The sequence below is a fragment of the Aulostomus chinensis genome, chromosome 21 (assembly GCF_037954235.1).
Source record: "Aulostomus chinensis isolate RoL2024-O1b breed Wild chromosome 21, RoL_Achi_v1.0, whole genome shotgun sequence".
Classification (NCBI taxonomy): Eukaryota; Metazoa; Chordata; class Actinopteri; order Syngnathiformes; family Aulostomidae; genus Aulostomus; species Aulostomus chinensis.
This window is the reverse complement of record NC_141340.1, coordinates 702169-725000: the sequence shown is the minus strand read 5'-3', so window position 1 is coordinate 725000 and position 22832 is coordinate 702169. Positions and strand designations below refer to the sequence as shown.

The following is a 22832-nucleotide window of genomic DNA, read 5'->3' as shown; positions in this document are numbered from 1 at the left end:
TATCTATCTATCATCTATCTATCATCTATCTATCTATCTATCATCTATCTATCTATCTATCATCAATCTATCATCTATCTATCATCTATCATCTATCTATCATCTATCATCTATCTATCTATCATCTATCTATCATCTATCATCTATCTATCTATCATCTATCTATCTATCATCTATCATCTATCTATCTATCTATCATCTATCCATCTATCATCTATCATCTATCTATCTATCTATCATCTATCATCTATCTATCTATCATCTATCTATCATCTATCATCTATCTATCTATCATCTATCTATCTATCTATCATCTATCTATCATCAATCTATCATCTATCATCTATCTATCATCTATCTATCATCTATCATCTATCTATCATCTATCTATCATCTATCTATCATCTATCATCTATCTATCATCAATCTATCATCTATCTATCATCTATCATCTATCTATCTGTCTATCTATCTATCGTCTATCTATCATCTATCTATCTATCATCTATCCATCTATCATCTATCTATCTGTCTATCTATCTATCATCTATCTATCATCTATCTATCTATCTATCATCTATCTATCATCTATCTATCATCTATCTATCTATCATCTATCCATCTATCATCTATCTATCTGTCTATCTATCTATCATCTATCTATCATCTATCTATCTATCTATCATCTATCTATCATCTATCTATCTATCTGTCATCTGTCTATCCATCTATCATCTATCTATCTATCTATCATCTATCTATCATCTATCTATATATTTATCATCTATCTATCCATCTATCATCTATCTATCTATCTATCTATCATCTATATCATCTATCTATCATCTATCATCTATCTATCATCTATCTATCATCTATCTATCATCCATCTATCATCTATCATCTATCTATCATCTATCATCTATCTATCTATCTATCATCTATCTATCATCTATCTATCATCTATCATCTATCATCCATCTATCATCTATCATCTATCTATCATCTATCATCTATCTATCTATCTATCATCTATCATCTATCTATCTATCTATCATCTATCTATCTATCATCTATCATCTATCTATCTATCTATCTATCATCTATCTATCTATCTATCATCTATCATCTATCTATCTATCTATCATCTATCTATCTATCATCTATCATCTATCTATCTATCTATCTATCATCTATCTATCTATCTATCATCTATCTATCTATCATCTATCATCTATCTATCTATCTATCTATCATCTATCTATCTATCTATCATCTATCATCTATCTATCTATCTATCATCTATCATCTATCTATCTATCTATCATCTATCTATCTATCATCTATCATCTATCTATCTATCTATCTATCATCTATCTATCTATCTATCATCTATCTATCTATCTATCATCTATCTATCTATCATCTATCATCTATCTATCTATCTATCTATCATCTATCTATCTATCTATCATCTATCATCTATCTATCTATCTATCTATCATCTATCTATCTATCTATCATCTATCATCTATCTATCTATCTATCATCTATCTATCTATCATCTATCATCTATCTATCTATCTATCTATCATCTATCTATCTATCTATCATCTATCTATCTATCATCTATCATCTATCTATCTATCATCCATCTATCATCTATCTATCATCTATCTATCTATTATCTATCTATCCATCTATCTATCTATCATCTATCTATCCATCTATCATCTATCTATCTATCATCTATCTATCCATCTATCATCTATCTATCATCTATCTATCTATCATCTATCTATCATCTATCTATCCATCTATCTATCATCTATCTATCATCTATCTATCATCTATCTATCTATCTATCATCTATCTATCATCTATCTATCATCTATCTATCATCTATCATCTATCTATCTATCATCTATCATCTATCATCAATCTATCATCTATCTATCATCTATCTATCATCTATCATCTATCATCAATCTATCATCTATCTATCATCTATCTATCATCTATCTATCTATCTATCATCTATCTATCATCTATCTATCATCTATCTATCATCTATCATCTATCTTTCTATCATCTATCTATCTATCATCTATCTATCATCTATCATCTATCATCAATCTATCATCTATCTATCATCTATCTGTCTATCATCTATCTATCTATCTATCTATCTATCTATCATCTATCTATCTATCTATCTCTCTATCATCTATCTATCTATCATCTATCTATCCATCTATCATCTATCTATCTATCATCTATCTATCATCTATCTATCTATCTATCATCTATCTATCATCTATCTATCTATCTGTCATCTGTCTATCCATCTATCATCTATCATCTATCTATCCATCTATCATCTATCTATCTGTCTATCTATCTATCATCTATCTATCTATCTATCATCTATCTATCATCTATCCATCATCTATCTATCATCTATCTATCTATCTGTCATCTGTCTATCCATCTATCATCTATCATCTATCTATCATCTATCTATCCATCTATCATCTATCATCTATCTATCTATCTATCTATCATCTATCTATCCATCTATCATCTATCATCTATCTATCTATCATCTATCTATCATCTATCTATCTATCTGTCATCTGTCTATCCATCTATCATCTATCATCTATCTATTATCTATCTATCTATCATCTATCTATCCATCTATCATCTATCATCTATCTATCTATCTATCTATCTATCATCTATCCATCTATCATCTATCAATCTATCTATCTATCTATCTATCCCTCTATCTATCTATCATCTATCTATCCATCTATCATCTATCATCTATCTATCTATCATCTATCTATCATCTATCATCTATCATCAATCTATCATCTATCTATCATCTATCATCTATCTATCTATCTATCTATCATCTATCTATCTATCTATCTCTCTATCATCTATCTATCTATCATCTATCTATCATTCTATCATCTATCTATCTGTCTATCTATCTATCATCTATCATCTATCTATCTATCTATCATCTATCTATCATCTATCTATCATCTATCTATCTATCTGTCATCTGTCTATCCATCTATCATCTATCATCTATCTATCCATCTATCATCTATCTATCTGTCTATCTATCTATCATCTATCTATCTATCTATCTATCATCTATCTATCATCTATCTATCATCTATCTATCATCTATCTATCATCTATCTATCTATCTGTCATCTGTCTATCCATCTATCATCTATCATCTATCTATCTATCTATCATCTATCTATCTGTCTATCTATCTATCATCTATCTATCTATCTATCTATCATCTATCTATCATCTATCTATCATCTATCTATCATCTATCTATCCATCTATCATCTATCTATCTGTCTATCTATCTATCATCTATCTATCTATCTATCTATCATCTATCTATCATCTATCTATCATCTATCTATCATCTATCTATCATCTATCTATCTATCTGTCATCTATCTATCCATCTATCATCTATCATCTATCTATCTATCTATCTATCATCTATCTATCCATCTATCATCTATCATCTATCTATCTATCTATCTATCATCTATCCATCTATCATCTATCAATCTATCTATCTATCTATCTATCCCTCTATCTATCTATCATCTATCTATCCATCTATCATCTATCATCTATCCATCTATCATCTATCTATCCATCTATCATCTATCTATCCATCTATCTATCTATCTATCTATCTATCTATCATCTATCTATCCATCTATCTGTCATCTGTCTATCCATCTATCATCTATCTATCCATCTATCATCTATCTATCTATCTATCTATCTATCTATCTATCTATCTATCTATCCATCTATCTATCTATCATCTATCTATCATCTATCTATCCATCTATCATCTATCATCTATCTATCCATCTATCTGTCATCTGTCTATCCATCTATCATCTATCTATCTATCTATCTATCCATCTATCTATCTATCTATCATCTATCTATCCATCTATCATCTATCATCTATCATCTATCTATCCATCTATCATCTATCATCTATCATCTATCTATCCATCTATCATCTATCATCTATCATCTATCTATCCATCTATCATCTATCTATCTATCATCTATCTATCATCTATCTATCATCTATCTATCCATCTATCCATCCATCCATCCATCCATCATCCATCTCTAGCGGCGTCACTGTCCCTCTGTCATGTGATGTCACCAGCACCTGCTGGTCTCCTAACTAAACAGGAGGAGTCCTGGAAGCTCCTCTGAAGCAGAGCACAGTGGAGTGGACATTCATTTCTGATGGAGCCGGCGCTGACTGGCGCTGGATCGCTGTCATGTGCTTTGATGCTGGTGAAGCCTGAACCTCCCTGCTGGCCTTTACTGAACGTCCAGGACAGGGAGACGACATCACATTGTGACATCACAGCTGTCTCTGGGCTGCTGGTGGCGCTGGGGGCGCTTCCCTAGAGACACTGTAGCATGTGTTTGTTCAGTGGCGTCCGAGTTACACGTTTAAACGCCTGAAGAGTCATGACCGTGGCGATTCTCAGCTATCAGAGCGTTTGATTAAAAGCCCCTGGCCCTCGTCTCGCCCTCTTCCTCTGCGAGGTCATCACTCCCAGCGGGACACTTTGTCCAGTAGATGGTTTTCTTTGTTCCTGTGTGTGTGTGTGTGTGTGTGTGTGTGTGTGTGTGTGTGTGTGTTGTACAGTAGAGAAGATGTGCCTTCCTTGTAACCATGGCAACATCAGTCGCATTCTCAGGCTGACTGAAAAGATCACAAACACAGAACCTGATGGTGGTTTAGGTCAGGTCTGCTGACCCCCAGGAGTCCTTGTGGGTCTTATGGGGGGGGTATTTTCACCTGTGTTACTTGTAGGCCACCGTGATTTGTCGTCATGGTTACAAGAACAAACCATGTGACGAGGAGATTGTTTTATGTTTTAATTGGAAGAAAACAGGAAGTGAACCGCAATCCCTCAAACTGATTTCCTCTTTTGCCCCATTTTGGTCCCTGTGACCTGTGCTGGTTCTGGACCACCTGCACCGTATGTTGGTCTGAGTAAGGCGGCGGCGGTGTGTTTCCCAGCTGTGGCGTGGGGCAGCAGCCTGCTCCTCCGGGGGGATTTTCCCAGCTGGAATGTTGAGAATGTGAGAAACTGCTAACAGGATTAAACAGGCCAACCAGCATTCTCCCCTTCAACATGCAAACTAAAAATGAAATTCCACCTGCACTTCAAACCTGACAGATTCGTCCCCAGAGGTCACGCAGAGATGTCAGCTCTTCCCATATCAACCGGAAGAATTTCCAGCAGAGATCAGATGAATACATGTCAGCATCTGCATTCATGTCCGTCAGCTGCAAGAAGGTTTTGGTGGTTGTGAGTGCCAGAAGATATAAAAATCATTCAAAAATGTCAACAAATTCGCTGCTTTCTCAAACAAGTGGTTTGGAACTGATGTCTCATCCAGGTGGACAAACAAGACCAACGTGAGTCTTGTAAGAATGCAACTTTTGGCTCTGGGGAATTTCACTTGTTTTTTTAATGTTTTTTATTTTTTTATTTGTTTTTCCTGCTAACTGCTAACTGCTAGCTTCAACAATGTCTGCTGATAATGAAAAGCTCATCACTGTCAGTCCAGGTGTTAGCATCCAGCTGAATTTATCTGTGTGTCTTGATTAACTCTCCCATGGTGTAATTGTGTGTTGTGATTCTCGTTGAGGAGCAAATAAATCCATTATTGTAGTCAATCATTGTGCTGTCATCGGAGGAAGGGGCAGTCATTTTTGTATGATGGCTTCCTGTGCTGGGCGGCCCGGTGGAGCAGTGGTCCTCCCTGTGGCCCCCCATCAAGAAGGTTGTGGGTGGAGCCCCGGCTGCAGCACGGGGTCTTTCTGGGTGAGTCTCCATGTTCTCCCTGTTCCTGCTGGGTTCTCTCTGGTACTCCAGCTTCCTCCACAGTCCAAAGACATCAAGAGGGACCAGGTTAATCCAGACTCTAGATTGACCGTAGGCGTGGCTGGGAGAGCCAATGGTTGTCTGTCTCTATGTGTTGGCCCTGCCATGGACTGGTGACCTGTCCAGGGGGAAGGCTGCTGGGATAGGCTCCACCCCCACCACCCTCAACAGGAGGAGAGGGAGAACATGGAGGGAGGGATGGATGATGGAGGGATGGATGATGGATGGATGGATGGATGGGCTTCCTGTGCTGCTTCTTTGCTCCTGATGTGCTTGAACAAAACGTATCTGCCTGAGAGACGAAACTCAGGGCTGTAAAACAGAGACGAGTACCTCCTCCTGCCCCCACTCATAATTCTGCAACGTCTGGAGTTTACGATAATTCAAGAAACTCTCCAAAGAAAATGAATGGCAACATTTCATATAAATATTAAATATTATTGAATTACATCTTTATTTAAATTAAAACACTCAATATGACTGACAGATATTTATTTTACAAAGGCTGCGGGGAGGGGGCGGGGAGGGGGCGTGTCCCTGCACTGTCCTGAGATGTTTTAGAGTGAAGGTGCTTAAAAAAGGTACGCAAACTGAGGTGGAATTTTCCTCCAACAGAAAGACAACGAAGCAGCTTGACAGACAAGCAGAGTCTCACTCAGACCTGCGCACATGCATGTGCACGCACGCGCACACACGTGTGTGTGTTCCTGGTTCTTGCATCCTATCAGAAGTCTTTTCTGGTACAAACACCAACCTTATCAGGACCTCTGGTCCTCGTGGGGACCACAGACCTCCTGATCAATGAGTTCCTGGTTAGTGTCAGAGTGAAGGTGTGAATGCAGGTTAGGATCAGGATCAGGATCAGGATCAGGCCTGGGTTAGGCTGGCCTCATGAATGGGAGTCAGTTGAATGTCCTAACAAGAATAGCTGCGCAAACCTGAGTGGGTCTGTCACCCAACTGAGCTGAGAAACTGTGATGACTCGTGTTTTCACCCTGTTGACTTTCTCAGCTGGTGAAGACATTCCGTGTGTGTGTGTGTGTGTGTGTGTGTGTGTGTGTGGGGGGGGGGGGTTGCAAACACAAGGCCACTGTGTTTTTTGTTTGGCATTCAGGACATTATTAGTGTCTGAGGCTGGTTTCCAGTCCACTGGTTAGGTCGTGGCGTCCCACTCTGAAACATCAATAAAAGCACTTAAAGGCCGTTGATGATATGGAGGTGAGGTGTGTGTGTGTGTGTGTGGGGGGGGGGGGGTGGATGTGTGTGAGGCCATCGCTCGTATCAAGCTGCTGCAGGCAAGGTGACCTGGAATCATTGATTCCTCTCAGACTCAGAACTCTCTAAACGTTTCTCTTGGGTGAGAGCTGGTGTCAGGGAGGCGAAACTAGCTTCACTGTAAAAGTCTGACATATAAAAACTCAAACTGTATTTCACCTCTCCAGTCCTCCCTACTAGGAGTCCTCAGCTCACTTAGATGTTTCTCTCTCCTCCATCACTTCTTCGTGACTCCAGAATGCAGGAAGAACCAGCCATGTACGTTTAGCTTGGAGCTAACAGAGACTGATGCTAACAGCAGCTAAACTGTCCAGAAACGTCCGTCTGCTTACTTTCCAGGTCGTTTTTATTTTCATTGACGTCACAAACACAACAGACAGGGAACCCATGGGCGCCGGCTCTGTGGGTGCTTGTGTGTTGGAGCACCCACAGAATTTCCTGAGTACCCGCGTGTGCCAGGCAGCCCACATTTGTTATTCATTTGCTAATGAACTCACGGCTACCTTTCAATGCATCGCCTTGTGATGTCAGAAAAATCGCAGTTTTCCTTCATCTTCATCGGAGCCTTTTGCGTTAGGATCCATTGACATCAACGCCTCGTATGCATCACCAGTGTGTAGGCTGTGTTTCTGAAAGAGAGCGTGTGTGTGTGTGCAGGCGTGTAGGAAAGAGCATACGTGTGTGGTCATTGTGGCTGCTGCTATTAGTTGATCTAGTGTGTGTTTTGCTGTGAGACCGTGCGAATGTGCGCGCGTCAAAATAGCAACGAGTCATGCAAGCACAGTGAGCCCCCACCGGCAGAAACATGAATTGGCGCCCTTGATGGAACCACCTGGTTTTTTAGTGTTGGGTTTGTAACAGATGTGAGAGAATCGCTGAGTCCTTCGAACCAGAACTGAATCAGAACTGATCCAGAACATCAGAGTCTCTCAGGACGAGAGTCGCACTGTTCTGGCTTTGTTTCTGTGTTTGGGGGGCAGAAGGTCATTCGCCGTCATCGCCTACTTGGTCTTTCGTTAAGATCTTGTCCCAAGGGTCTGTGAAACCAGGTCACATGACTAAAAAAATTACAAGAACAGATGAGTTGATGGCAAGGTAGAAAAATCTGCGGCAGAGTCGAGCACCTGTGGTGAGTTAGGTGTCTGTGAGAAGGGAGGGATTTGGCGTTGTGTGGAGGGTGTGCCGAGGTCACACAGAGGTCATTGTTCATTCTTCTGCTGACAAACATGTTGACTGACCCATCGTTACTGACAACATTGACGTGGTGTTCCTCACTCATGACTACTAACTCAATATACACACACACACACACACACTATGCCTCAGTGAGCATATGACATTCCAGCTGGTTGTGTGAGGAGGATGAGTGTTAGAGGTGGGTGGAGCCAGGTGGAGGTGTGGTATCTCCCTCCATCTGGAGCTGTAAACATTTCTGGCTGCTCCCTGAGCTCTGATTGGCCCTCTCCATGACCACCATCTCTGCTCTGCTGCCCTCTGTCATGCTTGGTGCTTGTTAGCATGCTAACAGAGTTTTACATCATCAAGAGGTTTTTATCTTATTTTTGTCTCCCATCATGCAGTCTGAGTTTTTTCACACTTTAGTTGAGGTTATTAGTTCATTTTGTGTGTGTGTGTTTGAAGCCTTGAGTAAAGGTCACTGAGAACACATTTCCAGTCACTGAACTCCTCTGTGATAATTAGGAAGTATTAGTACTCAGTACTGAGCCCTCAAGCTGAGTACTGGAACAACAGAGAGGCAACACTCTGGTTTTAGTTTAATGGAACATTGGGACACTGAGATTCATTCAGACTTCTCTTGCTGATACGTTACAATTTACTTGAGTACAGGACTACCAGAGTAGAGGACTACCAGAGCGCAGGACTACCAGAGTGCAGGACTACCAGAGCGCAGGACTACCAGAGTACTTGATGTGTTCAGGTGTGGTTACCTCGGCCTCTGTAGAGCAGCACAGGCACGAGTTGCTTCCTCTCTGCGTCTGGTTGTGGTCAACCTGATTCCTGCTGGCTGCTCCCTGAGCTCTGATTGGCCCTCTCCATGACTACCATCTCTGCTCTGCTGCCCTCCGTCATGCTTGGAGCATGGATTGGATTCTTGCATGCTAATTTCCCTTTGAACTACATCACCGGTCTGCTGGCGTTCAGCGGCGATCAGCGCCAGCGTTCTTTGACATCAATTGCATGAGGAAACTTTTGTGGCAACAAGGTCGGTGACATGTTTGTCTGAAGGTTACACGGCTGCACAGTTGTGGTGTTGAGGGAGGTGGACGACCGAGTGATAAGAAGGTTCGGTTGGCCCTGAACGTTGCATCAGTCTGTGTGCACAAACACACATGGCGTTCCCAAATATGTTGTTTCAGGATTTCTCAACAGAAGGACTCAGCTGACTCAGCAGGAAGTGGAATCAAACTGATCCAGTCTCTGCATGTCCATCTGATTTTATCTGACTGAGCTGGAGGCTGTTGTGACATTGATCTGTCCCGGGACAAGTAAACATATCACAACTAATGTCTCTTTTACAAATACTAGTATCAGAAAATAAAATTTGTTTTTCACGTTTGAAATCTCCAAAACACTTAAAATGATGCACGAGAGAATCAAACCCAGGAACCATCAGGGGGTCTCCATCCTGCTGGAGAACAGAGGCAACAGTGCTGAAAACGCAGCTGTAAGACATTCAAACACATTTGACTGACAAGGACGAGGAAGCAAGGAAAGGTAGTTAGCATCCAGCGTTAGCAGAGACGTTTCCCACCAGGCCCGAGTTTTGAGTGACTCCTGGCGTTGACAAATGACATCCCCATGTTGGAGTGGGCAGTGGGTTAGCTTAGCTTAGCTTAGCCCTATCAAGTGGGCGGTCCTTTGTGGTCCAGACCACCTCCCAGTGATCAGACCTCAGTGTGCCCTGAGTGTGTTCACATCTGAACTTGGACTGAATGAGTGTGAGGGATAAAACAGAACCTGTGTGTGTGTGTGTCTGTCTGTCTGTCTGTCCAGATGTGTGTGTGTGTGTGTGTGTGTCTGTCCAGATGTGTGTTTCTGTGTGTGTGCGTCTGTCTGTGTGTCTGTCCAGATGTGTGTGTGTGTGTCTGTCTGTCTGTGTGTCTGTCCAGATGTGTGTGTGTGTCTGTCTGTCTGTCCAGATGTGTGTGTGTGTGTGTGTCTGTCCAGATGTGTGTTTCTGTGTGTGTGTGTCTGTCTGTGTGTCTGTCCAGATGTGTGTGTGTCTGTGTCTGTCCAGATGTGTGTCTGTGTGTCTGTCCAGATGTGTGTGTGTGTGTGTCTGTCCAGATGTGTTTCTGTGTGTGTGTGTGTGTGTGTGTGTGTCTGTTTGTCTGTCCAGATGTGTGTGTGTGTGTGTCTGTCTGTCCAGATGTCTGTCTGTCCAGATGTGTGTGTGTGTCCAGATCTGTGTTGCTACCTGGAAACCTGGGCCTATAACCCCCTCCCCAACATGGGCCGTCAGCCACTTAGAGAAAGAAGTCTGCAGCTGTGTTACGGCTGTGACATCACAGCAGGGAGCTGACCAATAGTAACACAGCATGACTCAAGTCAAACCCCCCCCAGATAATGGGTCCATATATTATAAAACACTTTTTCTCTATCAAAAAACTCTCAAAATTTAATCAAAGACAAAAATTGAACCTCATAATTTTGCCTTGTTTGTCTCAACATGTGTTATCATTGGATTTCATAGTTTAATTTCTAAATACAACAATTAAGAATTTGATCTCATTTTCATTTTTAATCCAATAACCTGAAGCTTTTTACCACCATTTGATTTGTCTTATAGCTTTGATTCTTAAATTTATGATTTTAATTTTGTATTTCTTATTTTTATTTATCGATTTCTCTTCCTGGTGCAGGTGTGTCTGTGGTCTCCTCGCGTCTCATGTCACTTCCTGCTGGTTCTCTTCAGGTTTCTGAAGCAGCTTGGCAGGAAGTAACTTGCTGGTCTCCAGTCGTCGCCGTGGGCGACGGGCGGAGCCAGTAAGGTTTCATTCCTGAGTGACAGCAAGTCTTTGACGTGGGAACTCGTTCTGCTAGAGCGCCGTCACACCTTCAGGCGCTGCCCACCAGCGTTTCCTAAAATACACAAATGGCCGGTGATCTGGGAACAGATCTGACGCTGACGGTGTGAAACTCTTGAAGATTTAACTCTTTAAGGGCCACAAACCAACCTGTTCGTGTAACCAAGGCTGGCCGCAGTGGGGACCCCTGGGTCCTCGATGGTCCTCAGGGTCCTCTGACGGTTCATCTGATGCAGCGTCCCTCATGTGACCCTGAAATATCTCCCTGTGTTTATTAGAAATCTAGTTTCTAACGTCATTTTAAAAATGTGTTGTTTGTTTACCATCAAGGAAGTATAATTGTAGCAAGTATAAATAGTGACCCAGTATTTATTGAGGTTCATGTCAGTGACTACTTGAGCTTCATCCTCATCATCATCATATTCCTGCTGAAATGTTGATCTGAATTGTTTTGATGTTTGTCAACATGAATGTGACATCAGCTGGTAGACGAGGTCGTGGAACCCAGACAAATTAGAAATTCCTTCACTTGCTGAGTTTATATGTTTTTAATCACCTGTCTTCAGTAAATCTTTATTCATTGTTAATATGTAATATTAATATATATGATGCACAGCAGCAGTATGTGTGGGGACAGATGTCCACACCAACTCAGACCGATGAGTCAGAAAGTTGAGACGTACACAAGGAAACACTTTCATCTGGTGGTCGCTGGAGGAACTGCAGGACAACTCAGGCTCTCTCTCTCTCTATGTCTGTCTGTCTGTCTCTCTCTCTCTCTCCTCCACCAAGTATGTCAGGGGATGAGGAACCAGCTGACCTTGCTGGGGACTCGGGAGAATCACTATGACAACATGGTGAGGATGTACTCAAACTGTTCCGTTGTCCTGGAGAACCTGGAGGTTACTTACACGCTGGAGCACCAGGACTTGTCCTTCCTTCAGGTTCCACTTCCTGTTTAACTCACCATTTATCTATCAAAATAAATCAGTGGGCTGGAATCAAATCTAGAGTCCCCTGGTATAAAATCCAAGTTTTTAAATCAAGACTATCTTATTTCCCGTGATTACAGTCCATCCAGGAAGTGAGTGGCTATGTACTGATAGCCATGAACGAGGCTTCAACCATCCCCCTGCTCAACCTAAAGCTGATCCGGGGTCAGAACCTCTACGAGGGTCAGTACGCCCTGCTGGTGATGTCCAACTACAACAGGAACATCTCGTCAGCGACGCTCAACTACACCAGCGGGCTGAGAGCGCTGCAGCTCAGCCGTCTCACCGGTGCATACACACTCACTCACAACACACACAAACACACGTGGGTTTAGTTACTGTCATTAGCAGAGTTGTGGAGAAGACAAGGAGAGGAGGATGAGGAGAGGAGGAGTAACTAGAGTTGAGCTGCTGGTCTCCCTCATGTCATCCACAGAGATTCTGAGGGGAGGTGTGAAGATGACCCATAATCCATTGCTGTGTAACACAGAAACGATCCAGTGGTGGGACATTGTGGACAAAGCCAGCAATCCCAACATGCTGTTCAAGATGGATTCGTTTGCACGCAGCTGTGAGTAGAACCTGGGTAGAGGAGGATCAGCTGATTACAAGTCTGTAGCTTTACACGTGTTGTGTGTGTGTGTGTGTGTGCGTGCGTGTGTGCAGGTGAGAAGTGCGATCCGGCGTGTGTGAACAGTTCGTGCTGGGCAGCAGGACCGGACCACTGCCAGACATGTAAACTCTCCTTCTCTCCCCCCTCTCGTTCTCTTATCAAACTGGGACTGATCAGAACCAAAAGCACTGTTCTGAGCAAGATGGTATCTGTAGCAATGGTTCTTGAGATCTTGGTCGTTAACTTGGAGGAGTGGTGGAGTGCAGGAATTTATCTTGGAATATATTGATTTATTTTCATGCTAGTACCGTCCCAGTCTTGTTGTCCCATTGGTACCGGTTCCCCTCATAGGGGGCCCAGGGTTGTAACGTTCCTTTTGGTGTCTCTGCTAGTCACCAAGCTGCAGTGTGCGGAGCAGTGCAGCAGAAGATGTCGAGGACCCAAACCCATCGACTGCTGCAACGAACACTGTGCAGCCGGCTGCACGGGACCCCGAGCCACCGACTGCTTGGTACGTGTTAGTCCACTTGTCCTCAGGTGGTTCCAGACCTGCTCTACTAGTCAAGTGTCATGGGAGAACTTTCGTTGTGATTTGGCACTATACTTATAAAACTGACCTGACTACTACTATTAGTAGTAGTAATAATAGTCGTAATTTGTCTGCGACCAAAACACATCTCAGCACAAAAGCATGTAGATGTACCTGTATCAGGGTCCCCTGTGTCCCACCAGTCCCAGGACAGGTAGGCAGGTAAGTGAGGTTCCACTCCAGATGGACCAGTCCCACACAAACTGGTCCTCTTCAGTGAAAGATGAGACAATCCCCTTCCTCAGGTACAGATCTTCCCTCTGTCCCTCCACCTGTCTTCAGGCATGCAGTCTCTTTAACGACGATGGAACCTGTGTAAGCGCTTGTCCTCCTGAGACGGTCTACGACCTCAAAACACACCAGGTGATCAACAACCCCAACGCTAAGTTTACCTACGGGGGGACCTGTGTCAAGGCCTGCCCACGTAAGGACCCTTTATCTGGATCCTCCAGAGTCCTGCTAGCATCCCCTAGAGGCTGAGGTTGTAATTGCAGCCTCCGTTTGAATGTGGATGCTTGTGTTTGTGTTTAGATAACTATGTGGTCACAGGTGGGGCTTGCGTCCGCACCTGCAGCGCAGGGATGTACGAGGTGGAGGAGAACGGAATCCAGCGCTGCAAACCCTGCGATGGGCCCTGTCCTAAAGGTAGACAGACCAGATGGTGCCAAGCAGGCTGATGAACACATGAACGCTAATGGACTGATAGTCCTTCCTTATTTCCTGCAGCCTGCGACGGCATTGGCGCTGGAGCTCTTATCAACAGCATTGCTGTCAACGCCTCTAACATAGAATCCTTCAGGAACTGCACCAAGATCAACGGGGACATTTTCCTCATTCAGTCGTCCTTCACCGGGTGAGTTTCCAGCACCAGTACCATTAACATCACCAGCACCAACAGCAACACCATCTCAGTACCAGCACCAGCAACAACACTAGCAACAGCAACAACACCAACACCAACAACAACACCAACATCAACCCCAGCACCAGCACCAACACCAACACCGGCATCAGCACCAGTACCAACACCATCGCTATCGCCATCGCCAGCTCCAGTAACAGCACCAGCACCAGCACCAGCACCAGCACCAACACCAACACCGGCATCAGCACCAGTACCATCACCATTGCCAACACCAACACCATTGCCATCATCAACACCAACACCATTGCCAGCTCCAGTAACAGCACCAACACAAGCACCAGTACCAACACCAGTACAGCACAGCTTCAGCACCAACACCAGCATCAGCACCAGTACCAACACCATTGCCAACACCAACACTATTGCCAACACCAACACCAACACCATCACCATCCCAAGCTCCAGTAACAGCACCAACACAGGCACCAGTACCAACACCAGTACCAGCACAGCTTCAGCACCAGTACCAACACCAATTCCAGCACCAACACCACCACCAGCTCTACCACCAAGATGGCTACCTAGTGGTTTCCAGTTTGCAGAGGACCCCTGGAGACACAGGCTAGAAGCCTTTTGTAAACTCAGTTTGGATCAGATTTTGTGATCTGTAAAAGGTGAAGGTTCTTCTCTGATTGGCTGTTTCAGGGATGCACACTATAAAATCCCACCCATGAACCCGGCGAAGCTGGACTACTTCAGGACGGTGAAGGAAATCACAGGTAGGTCAAAGGTCGCAAATGCTTCTGTAAGGTAAAATGGCCCCAATCGTTAGGTGAGTTCACTTATCTGAAGTGTGTATTTACATAATTAATGGTAAAAGTAAGAATAAGGCTAATTACTCACAGGGGAAGTACATGGTCACATACATCTGTTAGTTACTGGCCTCCAGTCACATGGTGACCTGCTTGCACACGTTAACTAACCATCAGCTACGGTCTGTGGTCAGCTAGCTTAGCATTACCCTGGAGTCTGGTGTGTTTTCAGAGCCTCGCCGCTGGTGGTTATTGAGATTATTTACAGAGGAATTCATGACGCTTCCAAAAAAGACAACACACTGAGTACTACCACCACTTCTACTAGTACTACTACTACAACCGCCACTACCACTTCTACTAGATGTATTGGTGATAGATGGATAGATGATAGATGGGTGGATGATAGATGATAGATGGATGGATGGATGATGGATGGATGATAGATAGATGATAGATGGGTGGATGATAGATGATAGATGGATGGATGGATGATGGATGGATGATAGATAGATGATAGATGGGTGGATGATAGATGGATGGATGAATGGAGGGATGGATGATAGATGGATGAATGGAGGGATGGATGGATGATGGATTGATGTAAGATGGATGGATGACAGATGGATTGATGATAGATGGATTAGTGAAAGATGGATGGATGATAGATGGATTGGTGATAGATGGATGGATGATAGATGGATGGATGATAGATGGATTGGTGATAGATGGATGGATGATAGATGGATGGATGGATGATGGATGGATGGATGATAGATGGATTGATGTAAAATGGATGGATGATAGATGGATGGATGATAGATGGATTGGTGATAGATGGACGGATGATAGATGGATGGATTGATGATAGATGGATTGGTGATAGATGGATGGATGAAAGATGGATTGGTGATAGATGGATTGATGATAGATGGATTGGTGATAGATGGATTGATGATAGATGGATTGGTGATAGATGGATTGATGATAGATGGATTGGTGATGGATGGACGGATGATAGATGGATGGATGATAGATGGATGGATGAAAGATGGATTGGTGATATATGGATGGATGATAGATGGATGGATGATAGATGGATTGGTGATAGATGGATGGATGATAGATGGATGGATGATAGATGGATTGATGTAAAATGGATGGATGATAGATGGATTGATGTAAAATGGATGGATGATAGATGGATGGATGATAGATGGATGGATGATAGATGGATTGGTGATAGATGGATGGATGATAGATGATAGATAGATGGATTGATGTAAAATGGATGGATGATAGCTGGATGGATGATAGATGGATGGATGATAGATGGATTGATGTAAAATGGATGGATGATAGATGGATGGATGATAGATGGATGGATGAAAGATGGATTGGTGATAGATGGATGGATGATAGATGGATGGATGATAGATGGATTGGTGATAGATGGATGGATGATAGATAGATGGATTGATGTAAAATGGATGGATGATAGATGGATGGATGATAGATGGATTGGTGATAGATGGATTGGTGATAGATGGATTGGTGATAGATGGATGGATGGATGATAGATGGATTGATGTAAAATGGATGGATGATAGATGGATTGATGATAGATGGATGGATGGATGATAGATGGATTGGTGATAGTTGGATGGATGAATGATAGATGGATGGATGGATGGATGGATGGATGGATGATAGATGGATTGATGATAGATGGATGGATGGATGATAGATGGATTGGTGATAGATGGATGGATGGATGATAGATGGATGGATGGATGGATGGATGGATGGATGGATGGGTGATAGATGGATGGATGGATGATGGATTGGTGATAGATGGATTGGTGATAGATGGATTGGTGATAGATGGATGGATGATGGATGGATGGATGGGTGATAGATGGATTGGTGATAGATGGATTGGTGATAGATGGATTGGTGATAGATGGATGGATGATGGATGGATGGATGGGTGATAGATGGATTGGTGATAGATGGATTGGTGATAGATGGATTGGTGATAGATGGATGGATGGATGATAGATGGATTGATGTAAAATGGATGGATGATAGATGGATTGATGATAGATGGATGGATGGATGATAGATGGATGGATGATAGATGGATGGATGGATGATAGATGGATTGGTGATAGATGGATGGATGGATGATAGATGGATGGATGGATGGATGGATGGATGGATGGATGGATGGGTGATAGATGGATTGGTGATAGATAGATGGATTGATGATAGATGGATGGATGGATGATGGATTGGTGATAGATGGATTGGTGATAGATGGATGGATGATGGATGGATGGATGGATGGATGGGTGATAGATGGATTGGTGATAGATGGATTGGTGATAGATGGATGGATGATGGATGGATGGATGGATGGATGGATGGATGGATGGGTGATAGATGGATTGGTGATAGATGGATTGGTGATAGATGGATGGATGATGGATGGATGGATGATGGATGGATGGGTGATAGATGGATTAGTGATAGATGGATTGGTGATAGATGGATGGATGATGGATGGATGGATGGATGGATGGATGGATGGATGGGTGATAGATGGATTGGTGATAGATGGATTGGTGATAGATGGATGGATCACTGATTGACGTGGTCACCTCTTTATTGGGCTGTGAGCTCCAAACCGTCATCACTCTGGACGGGAACAAAACCAGCTGACCTGAACTGAAGAAAATGCTGGAGACGATATGTTGCTGTGATTGGTTGATTGGTTGAGGTGTAGCAGAGGCCCCGCCCCCTGCTCCACTGTACCTTCAGTGACAGTCACAGTCGATGTGTCCTCCAGGTTTCCTGCTGATCCAGTCTTGGCCAGAGAACCTGACGTCCCTCTCAGTGTTTGAGAACCTTGAGATCATCAGAGGAAGAACCATGCAGGCGTAAGTCGTCATCATTTACGTGCTGCTGGAAATAACCAGAACAAACAATGAAATCTGGCTCGGTCCGTGTCGTGGCTGCTGGTTCTGGTTCTCACGGTGCTGTGTGGTCCCCCAGACACCACAGCCTGGTGGTGGTGAGGGCGTGGCACCTTCGCTGGCTGGGTCTGCGCTCTCTGAGGGAGGTGAGTGCTGGGAAGGTGATGCTGAAGGACAACCCTCTGCTCTGCTACACTGGCGCCGACAAGTGGTCCCACCTCTTCAAATCGTCCAGTCAACTCGTCACCCTGCGCAACATTGGCCCCCCCGACGTCTGTGGTGAGCTCGTGGCTGCAGGTCGTCCTCGTTACTGTTGGTGCTGCGCTGTGAAGAGAATAATGAAACCTTTCTCCATCACCCAGAACAACAGAACCGAACGTGTGATGCGGAGTGTTCTGATGAGGGATGCTGGGGTCCTGGTCCCACCATGTGTGTCTCCTGCCGGCACTTCAGCCGTAGGGGGCGCTGTGTGGCGCTCTGTAACCTGCTGCAGGGGTCAGAGATGACAGCTGTCAACCAAAAACAAACACAACATCCTGACCTATTTCAGCTCGTTTTATTCATCCATGTTTCTCTCGACAGTGAGCCCAGAGAGGTGGAGGTGAAGTCCTCCTGTGTGGTGTGTCATGCCGAGTGTCTGGTGAAGGACGGGATCCCAACCTGCCGTGCACCAGTCAGTCCCCCCCCCCCTTTATCTATATTGTGCCCCATGAACAATTTTGTCATTTCTTTCTTTTGTCTTTTTAATTATTCTGTGAACGTCTAAAATGGTTTCACCGAGGGTCAGACCTGGTTAGCGTTCATCTGCTGCTGCGGCGCTCCGGAGCGTCAGAATCAGACACCTGTGATTTGATGTGTTGCTGGACTTCGTGTTTCCTTCTAATTCTTAATAAAGCTGGAGTTCTTTTCTTAATTTTGGACATACATGTGTGGTGCTGCCTCAGGCATCACACAACATGTGACCTTTGAACTCTGCCCTCCTCCGTCCACCTGCAGGGTCCAGACCAGTGCCTCCAGTGTGCCCATGTCAAAGATGGTCCTCACTGCGTGCCACGCTGCCCTCATGGCGTGCTGGGAAATGGAAACACCATGATCTGGAAATATCCTGACAATTCTGGCCAGTGCCAGTCCTGCCACCAGAACTGCACCCAGGGGTGAGACCTGTTCCTGGCCATCATTAGGACTCAGACCCAGACCACCTGACGCAGACCACCTGAACCTACCCTGAACCCGACCTGGACTACCTAACCCTCGTGTCTCTGTCCTGTCTGCAGGTGTACTGGTCCAGGACTCTCTGAATGTGTTGGGTAAAACTACAACTTTTTCTTATGTTCAGCAACTTTCAGCAAAACACAATTTTGTTGTGGAATTAAGTCGGTTGACCTGAATCAGGCTTGTGATCCCCGTGAACCCCATCGGACTGGGAGCTGAATGCTCCTGAACAGGCCGAAGACGTTCACTCGCTTGAACACATGAGGGTTTGTGTTTTGAGGGGAATGTTCTCAGTATGGGTTGGTTCTGGCCAGGAGCCACATTGTTTTAAACCAGTTGGTACAAAGGGGGGTGGGACTACAGCCATTGTTGGAACCAAAGGAACCAATCAATGCTGCAGAAAAGGGCATTGCGTTCCCAGAACCACAGAGAGAATCTGAACGTCAGAATCAGACACAACTTGGTTGGAAAGCTAAAATCCTCTTTGTCTTTGGACCTTCAGGTGTGAATGGTGAGGATTCTTGGTTCTACAGTCCAGCTCGGGCAGATGGCTGCCCACCTGAGTCGGGTTCTGCTATAGAACGTAGTTGTGTTGAAAACTTGTAGATAGATGGTACTAGAACCAAAGTGGAATTGAACTCTTCTGATCTCAAATTTAAAATGTTCTGCTTTCTGTGTTGACAGAGCCACGGCCCACCCCACGCTGGCGGTGGGCGTGGTCGGTGGGCTCTTGGTTATCGTCATCCTGGGACTGGTTATCTTTGTGTTGCTACGACGACGACAAATTAGGAGGAAGAGGACCCTGCGGCGCTTGCTGCAGGAGCGAGAGGTGAGTGAGAACACATGAAACAGATGTGTTCTCACAGTATGTTCTCAACGTTGGCGTGACTCATCAAACACCATCAGATCTGGCGTGTTTCCTGCCAAGATGGTTGATACAACATAGATTTCTGTAAAAAAACGTAAGACAGTGTTTGTTTAACTAAACCGTTTATTTTAGTGGCAGAGTTGTTGAATTTAAGGTGAAATGATTTTCTTGCATTCTGGGATCATTTTTAGTAGTAGATGGTTTTCTTTGTTCCTGTGTGTGTGTGTGTGTGTGTGTGTGTGTGTGTGTGTGTGTCCTTGTGTGGCAGTTGGTGGAGCCGCTGACCCCCAGTGGTGAGGCCCCCAACCAGGCGCTGCTGAGGATCCTGAAGGAGACGGAGCTGAAGAAGATCCGCGTCCTCGGCTCTGGCGCCTTTGGCACCGTCTTCAGAGTACGAATGTTTCATCACGTTGCTGCATTTCTACCTCGATTTGATTTGATTTGTTTGCAAAAATCAGTTAATAATCAATCACTGCTGCATTTGCAGTTTCTGATTTTTCAACATTTACTGTTATATGTTTATCTTATACACTTTTTTCACCCAAATTACTGTTTGATCTGAATCTGTTTCAACGACCTGAGTGCCTCAGTCTGTGTGGTGGTTGAATAAAATATCAACTGCATTCTTTCTAGAGACCACCAGGGGGCGACCCTGCAGAGGAAGCGTGAATCATCGTCTCCCCGGGTTTAAAACTTTATGTTCTTGTTCTCTTCTTTGATCAAACAAGATTTTTTTTTTATTCAGAGTCAGACTGCCCTCAATTCCTGCCACAGCTCCACCTGCCGCACCTGCTGGTGTGACCACGTTCACCTCCAGTAGCCGTGAGCGTGTGAGATGAGGCTTACGATGGCGTTTGTGTTCTCAGGGTCTGTGGGTTCCTGACGGGGAGAACGTGAAGATCCCGGTGGCCATCAAGGTGTTGCGAGAGGCCACATCCCCTAAAGCCAACAAGGACGTCCTGGATGTAAGACGCCACCTTGCTCCCACTTGTCCTTCTTTCTACTTCAATGCTCCGCCTTTTCCAGACATCCAGGAGTCTCATTTCCAGGAAGTGGCATCGATATTCCAGGTCGCCGCCACTCCTCAGCTGTTAGCGTGTTAATGCCAACGTGCACAAACACACAAGATTTTGCCGCATTAACATCCAAACTTTTCAAGAAGTTACAACTGTTGTCAATCAACCTGATTGGGTTGTCCTAATGCATCCGCAATCGAGGCGCTGCTGTCATGTGACACGAACATCTGCCTGCCTGTCAGATGATGACGCGCTATGCTGCATCGTAGGGCTAAGCATCATTCCACAACCGTTACTGACACTTATTTGAACACAAATGAAGACATGACACACTTTGATAGAAATCTTTGCATTTTAGCAAATGCAGCAAGGCTTGTGTGGCCTCTGCCGCCATCTTTGCACGCCGCACGCACACCTGCTCGAATAGATCAGCATTTGTTAGCCTGATGGTGTCTGGAGGGAAATCATCAACGTAGCACAGACAGTCGAACGTTCCTGACAGTCATGGGTGTATTTTGCAGGAGGCGTATGTGATGGCGAGCGTGGATCACCCTCACGTGTGTCGCCTGCTGGGAGTCTGCCTGACGTCGTCCGTACAGCTGGTGACTCAGCTGATGCCGTACGGCTGCCTGCTGGACTACGTCCGACACCACAGAGAACATGTTGGCGCCCAGTGGCTGCTCAACTGGTGTGTCCAGATCGCCAAGGTGAGCCTCGGCGAGGCTCGGCGAGCCCTCTGCTTGTGGCATTGACTCCGCCCCCAGTCTTATCTAAAATCAAAATCTAGGACGTTACATTTTCATGATGGTGGACCCTGAGGGAGTGGGTCAGATGGGTTAGGGTTCCTACTGGTATAAATAAACACAAAACATGTTATTTGTTGGGTTAAGTCTTTTATTAGTAGTATTTTATTACTCCCAAGTAAATGTAATCATAATTACTTATTTTCACCTGCAGGCTTGCCAGCATGAGGAAGATTACATGTTATAGTGGACATGTGTGTGCGTGCGCACCAGTGCCCGCGTGCCATGGTCAGGTTCCTCAGCTGGCGTGTGTGTGTGTGCGTGTGTGTGCGCAGGGCATGAGCTACCTGGAGGAGCATCACCTGGTTCATCGGGACCTGGCGGCGAGGAACGTCCTGGTGAAAAGTCCGAACCACGTCAAGATCACAGACTTCGGTCTTGCCAAACTCCTGACGGCGGACGAGAAGGAGTACCATGCCGACGGAGGAAAGGTCTGCGTTCTCTCTTCCGTTCACCCGACATCTACCTCCTAGACCTGATGCGACCTGCAAACTAATTACGTGTTCCGTAGGTCCCCATCAAGTGGATGGCTTTGGAGTCGATCCTCCAGTGGACCTACACGCATCAGAGCGACGTCTGGAGTTACGGTGAGGCGTCCTCCGTGTTGCGTTTATGTTCCATAGCATCAGACGTGACCCAGTGCCAGAGCGATCACAGCAGTGGGCCTCGTGCCTCGTGTTGACCCACCACAAGTATGAAACTCAACCACTTCAGAAATGTGTTGAATAGTGGAAGATTGAAGTCGCCGCTCGCCAGTGGCAGAGAGAAGCAAT

The 22832-nt window shown here is 44.4% G+C and overlaps 1 protein-coding gene across 3 annotated transcripts in view; it reads left to right on the top strand.

Annotated features, from left to right (window-relative positions):
• The window catches only part of LOC147241253 (melanoma receptor tyrosine-protein kinase), a 38223-nt gene that overhangs the window by 11524 nt on the left and 3867 nt on the right, over positions 1-22832 (top strand). For 2 of the 3 annotated variants that reach the window (XM_086191358.1, XM_086191356.1), the window contains exons 2-22: positions 12104-12255; positions 12384-12591; positions 12740-12874; positions 12970-13038; positions 13309-13427; positions 13788-13929; positions 14037-14150; positions 14232-14358; positions 15076-15149; positions 18034-18124; positions 18240-18439; positions 18523-18655; positions 18743-18833; positions 19157-19314; positions 19435-19467; positions 20057-20201; positions 20509-20631; positions 21107-21205; positions 21778-21963; positions 22335-22490; positions 22571-22646. In XM_086191358.1, the coding sequence (XP_086047484.1) occupies positions 12115-12255; positions 12384-12591; positions 12740-12874; positions 12970-13038; positions 13309-13427; positions 13788-13929; positions 14037-14150; positions 14232-14358; positions 15076-15149; positions 18034-18124; positions 18240-18439; positions 18523-18655; positions 18743-18833; positions 19157-19314; positions 19435-19467; positions 20057-20201; positions 20509-20631; positions 21107-21205; positions 21778-21963; positions 22335-22490; positions 22571-22646 (2620 nt within the window). In that variant the 5' untranslated portion in view covers positions 12104-12114. The remainder of the gene's footprint in view (positions 1-12103; positions 12256-12383; positions 12592-12739; positions 12875-12969; positions 13039-13308; positions 13428-13787; positions 13930-14036; positions 14151-14231; positions 14359-15075; positions 15150-18033; positions 18125-18239; positions 18440-18522; positions 18656-18742; positions 18834-19156; positions 19315-19434; positions 19468-20056; positions 20202-20508; positions 20632-21106; positions 21206-21777; positions 21964-22334; positions 22491-22570; positions 22647-22832) is intronic. The other variant, XM_086191357.1, reaches the window with a different exon arrangement.